We start from the raw sequence: 14,427 nt of genomic DNA, 5'->3' as shown, positions 1-14,427 counted from the left end.
CCCAGCAGGGAGCCAGGTGACTCAAAGCCTAGACCAGCTGGGCCTAAGGCCTCCACCCTACACACAGGGGACTCTCCTCTCCCCTGGGATTGCCACTGCTGGGCATGCTGGGAGCAGGGAGGGGGCAATGTCCCTGCTACAGCAAAGCCTGCAGGTCCTGCATGGTCTCCTTCTGTTTCACTCCAGGCAGCCCCTTAAGTGCCACCTTCCTCCAGACACCATGCCCTACTTCCTCCTCCTGCAGCCAGCCCCTCTTCTCTGGGAAGTCCTCACCCACCCTTCAGGTCTCAGGCGGTGCCTCCCCTGACCCCCTCCTGGCAGCAAGGCAGGTTCCTCTTCTGTGCTTGTCCCTTTTCCTATATCTCTTAAAGGAAGACAATGTGTTTCCTTGCACAGTTATAACCATATACTAGGCGTAAGAAAGTCTCAACATGCTAGGAAATGTAGCCATTTTAAGCCCAGCTCATCACTCACATTCAGCTCCTTCAGGTTGCTGTGTAGCCTGTAATGTTCAACTCCCCCTGCCAATTAACCTCCTTCCTGGCTTCCACAGCCACCATGCTGCTGTCTACGCCCTGTGACTCCGCCAGGGAGCTGGTGTCGGTAGATGTCTGGTCAGGATCCAGCCTCCTGTGACCGGCTTAGCTCCTGAAGCACAGTGCCTGCAGGCCCGGCATGGCCCAGCCCGCCTCTCTGAAGCTGTGTGCCACCTGCTCTGAGCACACTCTCGCTGCACACCTGCACACTGTCCCCCATCCCTCATGTGATTCGTCTGCCTAGACCATGGCTCTGGGAAACAGCTCACCACTAGACAGGCAGTCCTCCTTGCCCAGAGTCCTGCTCGCTGCGGCATGCATAGGGCTAGCTGCAGATGTGTGCCATGAACGAACAAATGTGTAAATGCTCTGGGTATCCAGGGCCCTACCTTTCCCTCTCTGCTCTCATTCTGCCCTGGTGGTCTGAGCAAGTTCATGTGCAACTGAGACTACTGCAGCTCTGGCCTGCACGCTCCACCCAGAGCTCCAGGCCTGCAGGTGCACCCAGGCTCCAGGCTTCCCCATCATGTATCTAAACGAACTTACCACCCTGACCTCTGCCCTGAGCTCCACCTTCCTCAGGCCAGGCCCCCAGCACTATCCCATCCCACCACATCTAGCCTGACCAACCGACCTCCCAAATACCTGTTCCCAGCTTTCTGGCCCTGGTCTGATCTCAGTGGCAGCCCCCTCTTCTGTCACCCACCTTCCCAGCAGTCAGGCTTTGGGCGGCACGAATCCTTGCTTAAAACCCTGGCTGAGTCTGGGCTGGGCCAAGTTAAGACCTCCCGTGTCCCACAGTGTGACATGGGACCACCCTCTCGATTGCAGGCCAGTCGCACAGAGCTCTGAAGGTGCCAGGCCTGCTCCCGGCCCGATTCTGTGATTCAGAAAGCATGTCTCAGCAGGAGCCACTGGCCTCCTGCAGGATTCCACAAGCCTCAACCACTCAGCTAGTCCCCGCAGAGGACTAAGCTCAGCTCCAGGGCTGCCAAGAGGGGGTGCAAGGGCAGTGTGGGGTGAGCAGTGGGCTTATGTCCTGAAGGGTACTTCCTCCTCCTCTGGTGTGGCGTGGAGATTCCACACAGCCAGGAGGTGGCTCCCAGGATTGTGGCTCTCTGACTCTAGCCCTTGGCCATGGAATGGGCTCACTCCCACCTGTCCCTGTCTGACAGTCTCCTGGATTCAGAGTGGCCCTTCCCAGGGACCCAGGCCTCACCTGCATTAAGGTGCGCAGTGATTCCACATATGACTGCTCCGTGTCCAGCAGGGTCATGGTCACGTGCTTCCGCATGTCCTGTGGAGACAGGGGCAGAGCATCAGCCATGCCTCACCTTCCTCAGACCCCATCATCTGCAGGTGCCTGGAGCCCAGAGAAGCCATCTGCATCCTCTCCCTGGACTTTCAAGGCTCATGGCTGGCTGTTCCCCCAAAGCACCTGTACCTCCTCCGCCAGGCCTTGGCTCAGGAGCACCCCCTGATGGAATGCCTGCCCCCGTATCTCAGACGCATCCTTCCTCTCATCTCCCACCCCCATAGATCACACAGCAGTAGATCTAAAATCTCCTTGAATCTAAAAAAGTCTTGCCTTTCCACACCCAAGATTTAGTTTATTTAATTGAAAGAGTAACACAGAGACAGGGAGGGACAGAAAGACCATTTCTTGATTCACTCCTCAGATGCCACAACGGTCAGGAACCGGGAACTCCCCCTGGACTTCCTTGGGTCATCCTCTGCTGCTTTCCCAGGCCACTAGCAGAGAGCTGGATCAGAAGTAGAACAGCCAGGACACAAACTAGCACCCGTATGGGATGGTGGCACCACAGGCAGTGTTTTTTTTTTTTTTTTAAGATTTATTTTTTATTGGAAAGTCAGATATACAGAGAGGAGGAGAGACAGTGAGAAGGATCTTCCGTCCAATGATTCACTCCCCAAGTGAGCGCAACGGTCGATGCTATGCCAATCTGAAGCCAGGATCAAGGAACTTCTCCAGGTCTCCCACATGGGCACAGGGTCCCAAGGCTTTGGGCCGTCCTTAATTGCTTTCCAAGGCCACAAGCAGGGAGCTGGATGGGAAGTGGAGCTGCTGGGATTAGAACCGGCACCCATATGGGATTCCGGCACGTTCAAGGCGAGGACTTTAGGCACTAGGCCATGCCGCCGGGCCCAACAGGCGGTCTTTTAACTCGCTGTACCACAACGCCAACAAAAAGGACTCTTTTCTAAAAATTCATAAACTCTTATATTTGCTCAGGAAGATATCCCCAGGCCACCACACAATGTAGCCAACCATTCTCAACACCCTGTTTTTGGGGTGCTAAGGGCAATGCCTCACCCGGCTGGCCTTCCCTTGGCCCTGGGCACAGACCCCGTCACCCTGACTCACGAACCACTGCACCCAGGGTGACGGACTTGGTGCCAAAGGTCACACAGCTGGGTGGTGTCAGGCAAGGCCAGATCCCAACTCCCTCATTTAAAATGACAGCTGAGCACCAGGCATTCTGTGTTATATAACACCCCCTCCCAGCACCTGTGAGGCAGGTGTTATGGTTCTCCCCATCTGAAGCACAGGGCGAAGCAGACACAGGCAGTGTCGCCCCAGCCTGAGGAGCTGACCATCTGAATTCAGGAGTCCCCAAGGGGCGCCCTGCCGCTGCACCTCCACCCAGGGGCACAGGGTGCTGCCCTGATGCTGCAGGTGCTCAGCTCCCCGGCCCCAGCGTATCCACTGCCCTCTCCCTGGTCCTTATGCCTCCAGTTTACTTCTCTTCCAGGAAGCCCTTCCAGATGGCTGGAGCTCCAGCAGCTTCCCTCTTTCCTCACCACTGCCCCTAAGTCCCTGGAGTACCTGGGAAGGCACAGTTCTCTGGGTGTGTATGTGGAGGGAGAACTGTCCCCCACGTCTGAGCTGTGTGTGGGCCCTGCCTCAGGTTCCAGCCCTGCTGGTTAGAAAGACACTCCAGGCACATGGCAACACTGGAACAGGAGTCCCTGACTGTGACATCCCTCCACTCCCTGTCCCTGGGGACTGGACAACTTCCAATGGGGCTGCCCGATCCATGCTTCTGCCTGGTGGACCAGAGCTCCAGGCCCATGTGGCCTGCCTGAGCCGGCCACTGCTCACCTCACTGACCCAGGGATGTGGGGTCAGATCTGTCCTGCATGTCCCACAGTGAGGCACACTCAGCAGAGGGCTACCACGGTCAGTGACAGGGCGTGGGGAGGTGGCAAATCCACCTTTGCCAAGCCTGAGCTCTAGGTACCTCCAGCCCATCTGCCCCCAGTGCTCCCAGGGCCTTTACAAGATGAGGGTGACTGCCCATGGGCAGGCGGAGGCGCAAACAGGGTGCAACCCAGGCCAGAGACCCTGGGAGAGCACAGTGCGCCAGAAGGACCTCCCAGGAAAGGCCCGGAAGCCCATTCCTGCCTCCATCTGCTCTGGGGACATCCCAGTAGCTCCCAGACACGGTCTCCTTGCAGCCTCCCACTCTCAGCTCTGTAACACAGGCACTGTCCCCTGTGGTGGCAACAGCCAGGGCCAGCAGCAGGGTCTCTGTAGCCACCTCACGCTGAGCCCAGGCCATAGGGCTCCCAGCTCTGTCCTCCTGGAGTATGCTCCCAGTGGCAAGTTTCTCTTTCCTCTCTCTGCAGCGGACTGAATGACTCCCGGCCCTCAGCACTGTGACAGCAAGGCAGCACGGAGCACCCAGCAGGGCTTCCATGTGCGTTCCCACAGGGAGCCCCAGCCAGGCCTGGCTCTTGGGTATCCCTTTTGGTACCCTCCCCTGCCCATGCCCCTGGGCTGGCCTGGCCCCTCACAGGAGGCCACAACGAGGCCTCCTGAGTAGCTGAGCTGCCCGGCTGGCGCTGGGCCTGGGAGGGCCCAGGCAGCAGTAGGGCTGACGCTGCAAGGCCAGTCCTTCCCAGCCACCTCCTCTCTGCTGCAGGCACAGGGGGCTGTCACTCAGCTGTCAGGTGAAGGCACAAGCCAAGGCCAGCTCCCAGCCACCGCATCCAGCACCCCTTCGCACGTGCCCAGACACGGGCGGGGGTGGTGTCTGTGGGGGCGGGGTGGGGCTGCCGCAGCTGTCAAGCAAAACAGCAGGCCCACCTGTTCCAGGGAGGATGACTGCGCAGGCCCAGCCTCTCCCAGCCCCACTCGCCTCTCAGCAGCCTCCTGTCTCCAGCCCTTCACTGTGGGAAGGGGCTCACAGCAGGAAGACCTGAGAGTGACTCCTGCCTGTAATGGCTGGGGTATGGCAACCCCACATTCAGACTCTGGTGTGTACAACAGGAAGACAGGGGTCACACACACAGGGACAAAAACTGCAGCCACGTCACCCTGATGGGAGCCCTGAAGGCCAGACCTGAGGTGACAGACACACAGCACAACATAACATGAGGAGGAACACAGGACAAAGCCTTCTGGGCCAGCCAGGCCCATGGAGGCACAGCCAGTCCTGGGAGCCTCCTCCTTGCAGGGGGACGCACAAACCAGGAATGGGGGGAGCCAGGGTACAGCAGGTGCAGGTGCAGGGGGCAGCACACCTGACTCCAGGCACCCGGGGGAGGCCGGACACCTTCGGGAGCCCCCTAGGCAACAGCCCCTACTTCCATGCTGATCCATTTCACTAGCCAGGCCACCTTCCCTTGGTCCCCCTGGGACCCCTAGCAGGTTGGAACCCCAGGTATGCGCCTCCAGACAGCTGCGGTGACTGACTCCAGTTCCTGGCTTGGGGCCCACTCCCTGCCCAAGCCTCCCTCAATTTTCCCGGTTGGACTGAGACCCAGGCCTGGCTCCTAGCTGACCCTCCCTCCTCCCCGTACCTGGGCCTCTCCAGGCTCCTCGGCGTCAGCGCCGCCACCGCCGCCCCCGGCGGACTCCCCGGAGGCGGCGGCGGCTGGGCCCAGATCGCGCATGTCTTCCAGCGCGATGGTGAACTGGGCCAGGGTCTTCACCATCTGTAGCATGCGGCCGGCGCGGCGGCAGCGGCTGTCGGCACGGGGTCGAAGGGCCCCCTGCTACCCTGGTTCCCCCACGGGCTCGGCCCGGCCACGGCGGCGGTGGTGGCGGCGGCGTCAGCTCCAGCGCGGATCGGAGCGCGGCGGCCCGGCGGGCGGTGGCGCTGTTGCCTCCTCCTCGCAGGGAGTGCGCCCGCCCGGCCAGCCCTGCGCGCGCCGCGCCGCCGTGGTGGGAGGGGGTCTCCGCCCTCGGCGCGTCCCCGCCCAGCACGTCCAGGGCCGGTGGGGCCTCTCACCCGCTGTCTCGACCTCCGCGCCTCGGGGTCTGCTCGCTAGCCATTCCCCTAGTCCCAGGAGCAAAGGCAGGGAGCCGCAGCGGCGACAACACGCGCATCCCACTGGTACCCAGCGTGGGCACACGCTGAGCTCAGGATCAAGCTGCAGCCACGGCCACGGGGGCCCACACAGGGGCACGCGCACTCCTGCACAAAAGAGGCCCCGTGTGCGTGGAAACCAACGCGGGATAGGGCCCCGTGTGCGTCCACATCAGCATACAATAGTCCCCAAGACCTTGACCCATCACTTCCCTCAGTGCTTCCGTGGGTCACACGACTGTGGGCGGGCCCACTCAGGCCTCCTACTGGCAACCCCTAGCACTTGGGGGTGTTGGACACAGGTTACCAAAAAGGCCCATCTTGACCTGTGTCAAGTCCTCCATGGGAGAGAGGGGCTGGGGCACCCAGATGCCAGCAACAGCAGCAGGTTCCCAGGCTGTGCAAGCAGGATGCCCCAGGAGATGGCAGAACCCTTTCCCATCTCTGCCCATCAGCCTGGGGTGAGGGGTGGGGGGTGTCAAACTGTCTCCCACACTCAGGAGCCCCCCCCAGCTGACTCCTCCCACTGCTGGTTCCTCCCAGTTTCCTGCAGGGCATGGAGAGGGGAGCTTCCCTTGGAAACCACACAAGCCAGGCCCATATGCCTAGCCCCTCCAGCCACTGTGCTCCAACTTCTACAAACAGAAGGGGCTCTATCCTGCCTCAGGGACCCTGCATCTTCTTCACCTCTCCCTTCTAGAAGCCTTTATCTTTCCAGCCTTCCTTGCAAATATCCCTGACCCGCACCTGTTTCCCTACCTTAACCCAGTGCTGCAGTTTGAAACCACACACTTAGGCAATGACTGAGTGGATGGCACCACCTCCCCCAGATTCTAAGCTACACCAGGGCAGTGCCCACATCCCTTGTGGGAAGCAGTGTAGAGGCAGGCCCCTGACTTTCCCCTGCCTATTCCCCACTTGCCAGCTTTTTCCAAGGGAAAGGCAAAGGGGGAACACTGTACTCCCTGAGATACACCAGGTCACTCCCTCCTGCTGATCTCCCGCCCCCTTCCCCAACCAGGTGAGCCGACTCTCCACCCAAGGAAATGCTGCTTCTGTCTTGCAGGGGGCAAGCCCATGAACCCTGCTGCAGACCCCAAGATGTTCCAGCATGGAAATGGAACCACCCACAATCTCCAAGGAGCCAACCGTGAGAATTGGTGCAGAGAACCCCAGAGGCGGCTGAGGCTACTGCCATGTGCAGTGATCACAGCATGGGTGGAAAGGGCTACACTGGCATTGACAGATGCTCCATACCCGGGTCTGTGCTGGGTGAGCCAGTAGTCAGGAAACTGACCTGCGTCCTGGGGACCTCTCTGCTCCATTAGTTGGTTCACTCCCTAAATGGCTGTAAACTAAGAGCCTGGGCCTCCATCTGAGTCTCCCACGTGGGTGCAGGGGCCCAAGTTTTTGGGCTGTCCCCAGCTGCTTTCCCAGGCGCTTTAGTGAGCTGGTTGTCCATTGCACCCTAGCTAGGCACCCATCATAAGGCTCAGCAGAGAAAAGCCACCTCTGCCTGGGAGGAAATAAGGAGGGCTTGGGCCCAGGGGAGTGGCTCAGTTGGCTAATTCTCCCCCTGCAAGTACCGGGAGCCATGAGTATCCGTTTGTGTCCTGGCTGCTCCACTTCCCATCTAGCTTCTGCTTGGGAAAGCCGTTTAGGATGGCCCAAAACCTTGGAACCCTGAACTCCTGTGGGAGACCCAGAAGAAGTTCCTAGCTCATGGCTTTAGACAGGCTCAGTTCTGCCCGTTGCGGCCATTTGGGGAATGAACCAGCAGGTGGAAGTTCTTCCAGTCTCTCCTTCTCTCTGTAAAACCTGCCTTTACGAAAAAGGAAAAAAAAAAAAAAGGCTTCCCAGAGGAGGCATGGTTTGAAGAAGGTCCCAAGGCAAAGAGATCCAGCAGCATGTGGGTACCAGAAAGCTGGATTTTCAGAGGCCCTGGCTCCAGAAGTGGGTGGGACTTGGTGCTAGATACCCTGCCTGCTTGCTGCTACGGCTTTATTAGGGTGGCTAATTAGATCCAAGCTTGTTGCCATGGTAGCCGCAGGGTTGCTGGGGGACGAAGGGAAATGAAAGGAGGCGAGGAGCACCAAGAGGCGGGCACAGGCTCTGAGTCAGGGCTTCCAGGCATCGCCCCGCACAGCAGGGGCACAGGGCCCTTCAGGGGATGTCAGCAGACAGGGGCAGGTGAGGCTGTGCAGGGAGGGGCAGGGGAGCCAAGGGTGTTTACAGGAAAAGCAAGAGGCGGGGACAGGGCCCTGTCTCACAGGTGCACCACCCACTCAGGAAAGGCAGGCTGGAAGCCCTCAGAACCTCCCACCAGCTCCAGGAAACACTGAATAAGCCCTGCCTCCCTCGGTGTGCTGACAGCTCCCCCACCTCCAAGGGGAACTCCACGTTTGACCTCCAAATCCACACACACAGTCCACGCTATGCACACGCACCCGCCTGTGCCTGCACCTGCACTCTTGGGGGCCACACCAATTGAGGGGCCAAAGACAGATGAGCCTGGCAAGAGTGAACAAACGAACGGACAAATGAACTGAGCACATGAAAGGCTAACAAGAACAGGTAAGTGAAAAACATCTGTAGATGATCAGAATGGGTGACCAGTGGCCAACAGGAATGGATGCAAAGATCCAGGGTTCCGTGGACAGGAGCAATGCAGTGGTTACAGAAGGATTTGCTTCTTTTCATCTATTTGCAAGGAAGGTAGAGTTGACGGAGCAGTCCTCCATCCATTGGCTCACGCCCCAAATGCTTGCCGAGAGCCAACACTGGGCCAGGTTGATGCCAGGGCCAGGAGCTCCATCTTAGATTCCCATGTGACTGGCAGGAGGCCAAGCACTTGAGCCATCGTCTGCTGCCTCCCGGGAGGCATTAAAAGGAAGCTGGATTGGGGCAGGAGGGGTGCCAGGACTAGGACTGGCATTCTAAATGTGGGATGCAGGCATCCCAAGCGGAGGCCTAAACCACTGCAACGCCATAACACCTGCCCTGAACTCTACTTTTACTCATTTGTTAAGTAGTCCAATAAGTGCTTTCTCAGTACCTGCTAGTTACTAAGCACCGTGCTGGCGATTTACAGGTAAGAAAATAGGTCTGGAGGCTGGCATTGTGATACAGCAAGTTAAGCCTTTGCTTGCAATGCTACTATCCCATATGGGTGCCAGTTCAAGGCTGGGATTCTCCATTTTCAATCCAGCTTCCAGTTAATGCTCCTGGGAAAGCAGCAGTGGATGGCCCAAGCACTTGGGTCTCAGCCATCTACATGGGAAACCCAGATGGAGTTTCAGGCCGCTGATTTGTAGTCATTTGGGGAGTGAACCAGCAGATGGAAGATCTTCTGTCTCTAATTCTGCCTTTCAAATCAACCAGTCTTTTTTTAAGATATATTTTTATTGGAAAGGTAGATCAGCTTTATGGAAAGGCGAGACAGAGAGAAAGATCTTCCATCCACCGGTTTACTCTCCATATGGCTGCAATGGCCAGAGCTCAGCCCATCTAAAGCCAGGAGCTTCTTCTGAGTCTCCCACGTGGGTGAGGGACCTAAGCGCTTAGGCCATCCTCCACTGCTTTCCTAGGTATTTAGCATGGGAAGTGGAGCAGCAGGGACATGAACCAGCACCCATATGGGATCCTGGTACTTGCGAGGTGAGGATTTAGCCATTGAGTCATCATGCCAGGCCCAGTCAATCCATCTTAAAAAAGAAAAGAGGTTTATGCCCCTACTGGGCATCCTGGTTTGTTAGGGAGATGGGAGTTCAAAGAGCCAGGCAAGGCTGCTAGGCAGCTGTGCAGTGTCTTCTTCCTTCTCGCCCTGCACCTGAGAGCAGCCAGGCCCCAGGGCGGCCCACCTTGACCCCTAGGAGCCATCTACTTGGCCTTTAGTAGCAGATCCAACAACTTGTGAGGGCCACCATTGGCTTCTTCAGCATGCACAGCTGATGGGGGGGCAGGGAGGGTGGGGGGAAGGCCCATCTGTTTTGCAATCCAGGAAACAGGCTTGGAAAGGGTACCCAGCCAGCAAGGGTAGGGCCCCAGCTGGCAGGCTGGCTCAGGGCCCAGGCTGCTAAGCTTTAACCCTCCCATGAAGGTAGAGCCCATCTCCCCTCCCCTGGCCTCCCTGTGGGCCCCACTGCCTTCCTCACCTTTTTTCCACCATAATTTGTTCCAAGACAATAACAAAACTAGATCCTCCTGCCCCAAGAAGGCTTTGGTGCTCAACAGAATTCCATGCACAGGCAATGCTGGGACAAGACCCTCCTTCCTGGGAATCCAGCCCTAGGAAACAGCCCAGGCATATACTCCTAACCCCACCAAGGTTCACGGGCATTCAGTGCTGGATAGTCCCAATCTAATGGCTGCTGCGTCTTGGGTCCTCAGCTTCTCCAATTTGATGAATGTTACAATGAATGTTATCTAGAGATAAAGAGGGCAGGCTCACAGGGCTGGTGCTAACAGCCACCTCTGTGACACCAGCATTCCACGAAAGTGCTAGTTCGAGTCCTAGCTGCTCCACTTCCAATCCAGTTCCCTGCTAAAGCACCTGGGAAAGTAGTGGAAGATGGCCTAACTCCTTGGGCTCCTATACTCATGTTGGAAACCCTTAAGAAGCTCCAGGCTCCTGGCTTTAACCTATTTAACCCTAGGTGCTATTTGGAGAATAAACCAGTAGATACAAGATTGTCTCTGTATCTACTTCTCTCTCTCTAAAACTGTACCTTTCAAATAATTTTTACAGGCTCTGGAGGTGGACCTTTGGTGCAGCAGTTTGCAAGCCTGCATTTCATTCCCCAGTGCTTGGGGCTGAATCCTGGCTACTCCACTTCTGACCCAGCTTCCTGCTAAGGTGCACACTGGGAGCAGCGGCTATGCCACTCTCAGGGTGTAACCTCAGGCAAGACACCTTAGCTCCTGGGACCTGTCTCCCACATGTTCCCACTTGAGACCCTTGACCCTGCCTTCCTAGCACACATCCTACTCCCAGTAGCCCTCCCCTCCGCAAAAGAAGGAGCAGCTTCAGGCCCTGCAGAGTCCCCAGGCCAGAGAGAGAACTGGACGGGAAGTCTCCAAGCCACAGGCCCTCTTGGGAACAGGCTCTGGCTTTGGGAATGGGCCTCATGACCTCCCAGGTAGGGGAACCCTGCCTGGGGCAGGGGAGGTTCTGTGGGTGCCCCTGAGGCAGGACTCCTCTGCATATCTACATATGCCCTCCTGCACTGACCCCCTAACATCAGTGAAGTTAGCTGTGCTTCCCAGTGGGCTCTCATTGTGCAGGGCCTGTGGGGAAGCCCCCCTGTTCTCTCCACCCCATGAGGTGCCAGAGGAGACCCCTCCAATTCAGCTCCACACTATTTGCCATCCCAAGTGAATTGGAAAGCTGGCACTGTGGCACAGCAAGCAGCACCACTGCCTGCCATGACGACATTGGACATTGGCTCGGGTCCCAACTGCTCTACTTCCAATGCAGTTCCCAGTCAGTGTACGTGGGAAAGCAGTAGAAGATGGCCTTTCAAACAAATATGCAGATGTAAAAGAAAAAGAAAGCAAGCTGGTCCTTCTTACAGCAGGAGCAAATGGAAGGGCAGAGCAACGTTAAGACCAGGGTGTACCATAAGGGGTGACATAGCCCATGTAGGAGGGAGGCCCTGGAGCAGGGCTCAGGGAGGTGGAAGCCACATGTGTGCATGCCTGCTCTCCCCTGGTGCTGCCTTCTACAGTCCCCAGGCTCCCATGCTCTCTTACAGCATGCTTCCCTTTGAGATGATGTCCAGGCCCCCCACCACCTTGATACTGGGCAGACCTCTGACCGCTGTAGCCACAGAGTTGGACAGCATCAACACTGTGTGACATACAGAGAGAGCTCATCCCATGCTCTTCCATCATGCTTGCACACTCCCCGCGGTGGAGATCATGTGTACCCCTGGACGGCCCAGTGTAGCCCAAGCCAAATGCCAACACTGGGGGCCCCTGCAGTGCAGCCATGCTCCGGCTGCAGTTCTGCTAAGTCTCTGAGTCCCACAGCCTAGGTAGAGAAGCCACAGCTGCAGGAGCAACAAGTGACAGAGTTGGGCCACAGGCCAGGGCTGGCCATGTGCTTACAGCAGTAATAAATCAAGGGTGTGATTCCTGTGCAGGCTCAGAGGGGTCCAGCTGAGACCACCCCCCCAACTCACCATCCCTTCCAGAAACCATCACCACCAGCTGTCAGGAGGACAAGGTAGCAGCTCTCACTCCCAGGCGGCTGGGTGGGGCTGACTTGCATAGCAGCCGATGCTTAACTGAGTGCTGATGTCAGTCCCTACCTCAACGTCTGCCTTGTGCATTCCTGCTGGGTTTACAGATGAGTGAGCACAGATAGTGGGATGTAGCACTATCCCTGAGGCCACCAAGTTGGGATGTGGCAAAGCTGGGACTGGATCCTGGGTCACTACACATCACAGGGGTCGAGTGACTTTGCCAGGGTCACAGAGCCACACCTAGAGTAGCCCTAGGTGGGAGGTGGGAGAGGTTGTAAACAGGAAGGTCTCGATGTCCGCCCCCTGCCTTGGTAAGAGCCACAGATGCAGTGATGACGGTAGGTGCTCAAGACAGATTGGAGACTTTAGCCAACTTGCTTCCCGTTCTGGATTTCGTTTTCCGCCTCCGTAAACAAATGCAGAAGGGGGAGTACAGGTAAACTCTAAATTCCCCACTGGGCTCCCTGCTGCCAAGTAATGAAATCAAGGTCAGGGGTAGGATGGCTTGACCTTCCTCCCTGATACTAGGGACCCAAGCAGGCCCGACTTTAGTGAGGAAAAAGGGGCTCCAGAAATTGCACTTCCACAACACGCCCACAGGTGGCAGCAGAGGCCCGCATGGCAGAGGCAGTGGCACATGTGGTTTGAATTTAACTCCTGTGACTTTTTCATGTGGATTTTTTTCCCTTTCTTTCTTTGCTGCCACACAGCTCCTCCCCCCCACCCCCACCCCCTACCTCCCGTCACTCCTGTTCTTTAGTTTCAAGAAGATACAGCTGGATCTTCCACCCTGGGAAGGAAGATAATGGATAATAGCTGGAAGCAGAGATGTGGGTGCAGGAAGTGGAGACACAGCCCAACAACCATCCCAGGAGCCAGTCAACTGAGTTTTTAACCACCTTCTTGGCCCATGCCTTTCTGGGACTGTCACCCCCACATCTGAGGCCAAGGGGGCCCACTGCCAGACCCCCTTGCAACCTTACTTTAGGGGGCTGCCGAGAACTGCAACTACCCACCCCTGTGTGCACGTCTGCCCACCTGGCCCGTGGTCCCAGCCTTGGCTTAGAACAAGTGGACAATGTAGGCCCCCAAGAGATACCTCCTCCCAGCTTGAAAAATGGTTTCATTCAGAACCTCTACAACCTAGTCTGGCAATAGACCTTGGCCTGGGGAGTCAGCCGGGCAACCTGTGGGCCCAGCCCTGGCACCTGGCTTCCTTTCAGCCTCACTTTTCTTCCCTGAGAAATGGGAAGTGGGTACCTTCAGCGCCATCGGCAATGTGGGAAGCAGGGTTCTGGCCCTTGAGTTCTCAAGCACACAGCAAGGCTGGGGCCAGGGATCGTGGGAACGGAAGTTGTCTGGGGTCTGCCTCCAGTCCCTGCTGTCCCTCCCTCTCTTCTTTCCTCCCTCGGACCCAAGCACAAGATGTTGGGGGTGGTGGCCGGCCCCACTGGTGTGTCGGGGGGGGGGTGGGATGGGTCGTTCTGCTCTGGGGCTGAGGCGGAAGATGACTCACTGGGCTGTGGGCCAGGCACTCTGGGGAAGGCCAGGCCAGCTGGAGGCCAGAGCCCCAGGGAGTGTGGGCAGGCAGGGCCTGCCTGGGCTGCACAGCAATCCTGGGGGCCCTGCAAGCCCTGCGGCCCAGAGAGCTGACCTTTGCGGCTGACCAGGTGTGACCTGTACCTCTGCCAGTGCTGGGCTCCTGGCCGCTTCCCCAGGCCTGCTCAGGCCACCGCTGCCCTCCTTGCTCCTGGGCCCCGTTCCTGTGCCTTGCTTCTTCTAGCAAGCTGCTAGACTGCCTCTTCCTCAGTGGCTGTGCCCGCTACAGGAGGAAGCAGCCCTGCCTGTTAGCAGCACCTGGAACACAGGCTGGTCCACATGAGGTGATGCACGGATGCCAGGGCTGGGGGTACACAGGTGCACAGCCCATCTACAATGTCAAATCCTCCCTAGAAGGCCCCTTCGCTTCCCTGCACTCTTCCTGCAGGCCAGCCCACAGTGGCTGCCATGCTCAGGGGCAGTGACCAAGCCCTGCACTCCAGCTTCCACAGCCTGTCACAGGCGTGGACCACACTGACAGAAGTGAGTTCTACTTCTGGCTGACCAATGTCAGCCTGGGGAGTCACAGATCCCTGTGTGTGTGTGCGTGTGTGTGTGTGTGTGTGTGTGTGTGTGTGTGTGTGTGTGTGACTGCCTAAAAGATGCACAGCCAACAGCCAAAGTTAGGCCTCAACTCCCCTCTCCAGAAGGTCCAGGGACTAGGTGGCTATCCCCACCATCCAATCCTCTTCCTTCTCTGAGCTTCTGGAG

The 14,427-nt window shown here is 57.8% G+C and overlaps 1 protein-coding gene across 1 annotated transcript in view; it reads right to left on the bottom strand.

The window, feature by feature from the left end:
• Positions 1–14,427, bottom strand: part of ARHGEF17 (Rho guanine nucleotide exchange factor 17) — a 53,297-nt gene that overhangs the window by 14,416 nt on the left and 24,454 nt on the right. The window contains exon 2 of the mRNA XM_040964105.1: positions 1,756–1,833. Coding sequence (XP_040820039.1) covers positions 1,756–1,833 — 78 coding nt within the window. The remainder of the gene's footprint in view (positions 1–1,755; positions 1,834–14,427) is intronic.

The sequence above is a fragment of the Ochotona curzoniae genome, unplaced genomic scaffold (assembly GCF_017591425.1).
Source record: "Ochotona curzoniae isolate NIBS_2020 unplaced genomic scaffold, NIBS_Ocur_1.0 scaffold_3223, whole genome shotgun sequence".
Taxonomy (NCBI): domain Eukaryota; kingdom Metazoa; phylum Chordata; class Mammalia; order Lagomorpha; family Ochotonidae; genus Ochotona; species Ochotona curzoniae.
This window is presented reverse-complemented; position numbering and strand designations above follow the sequence as displayed.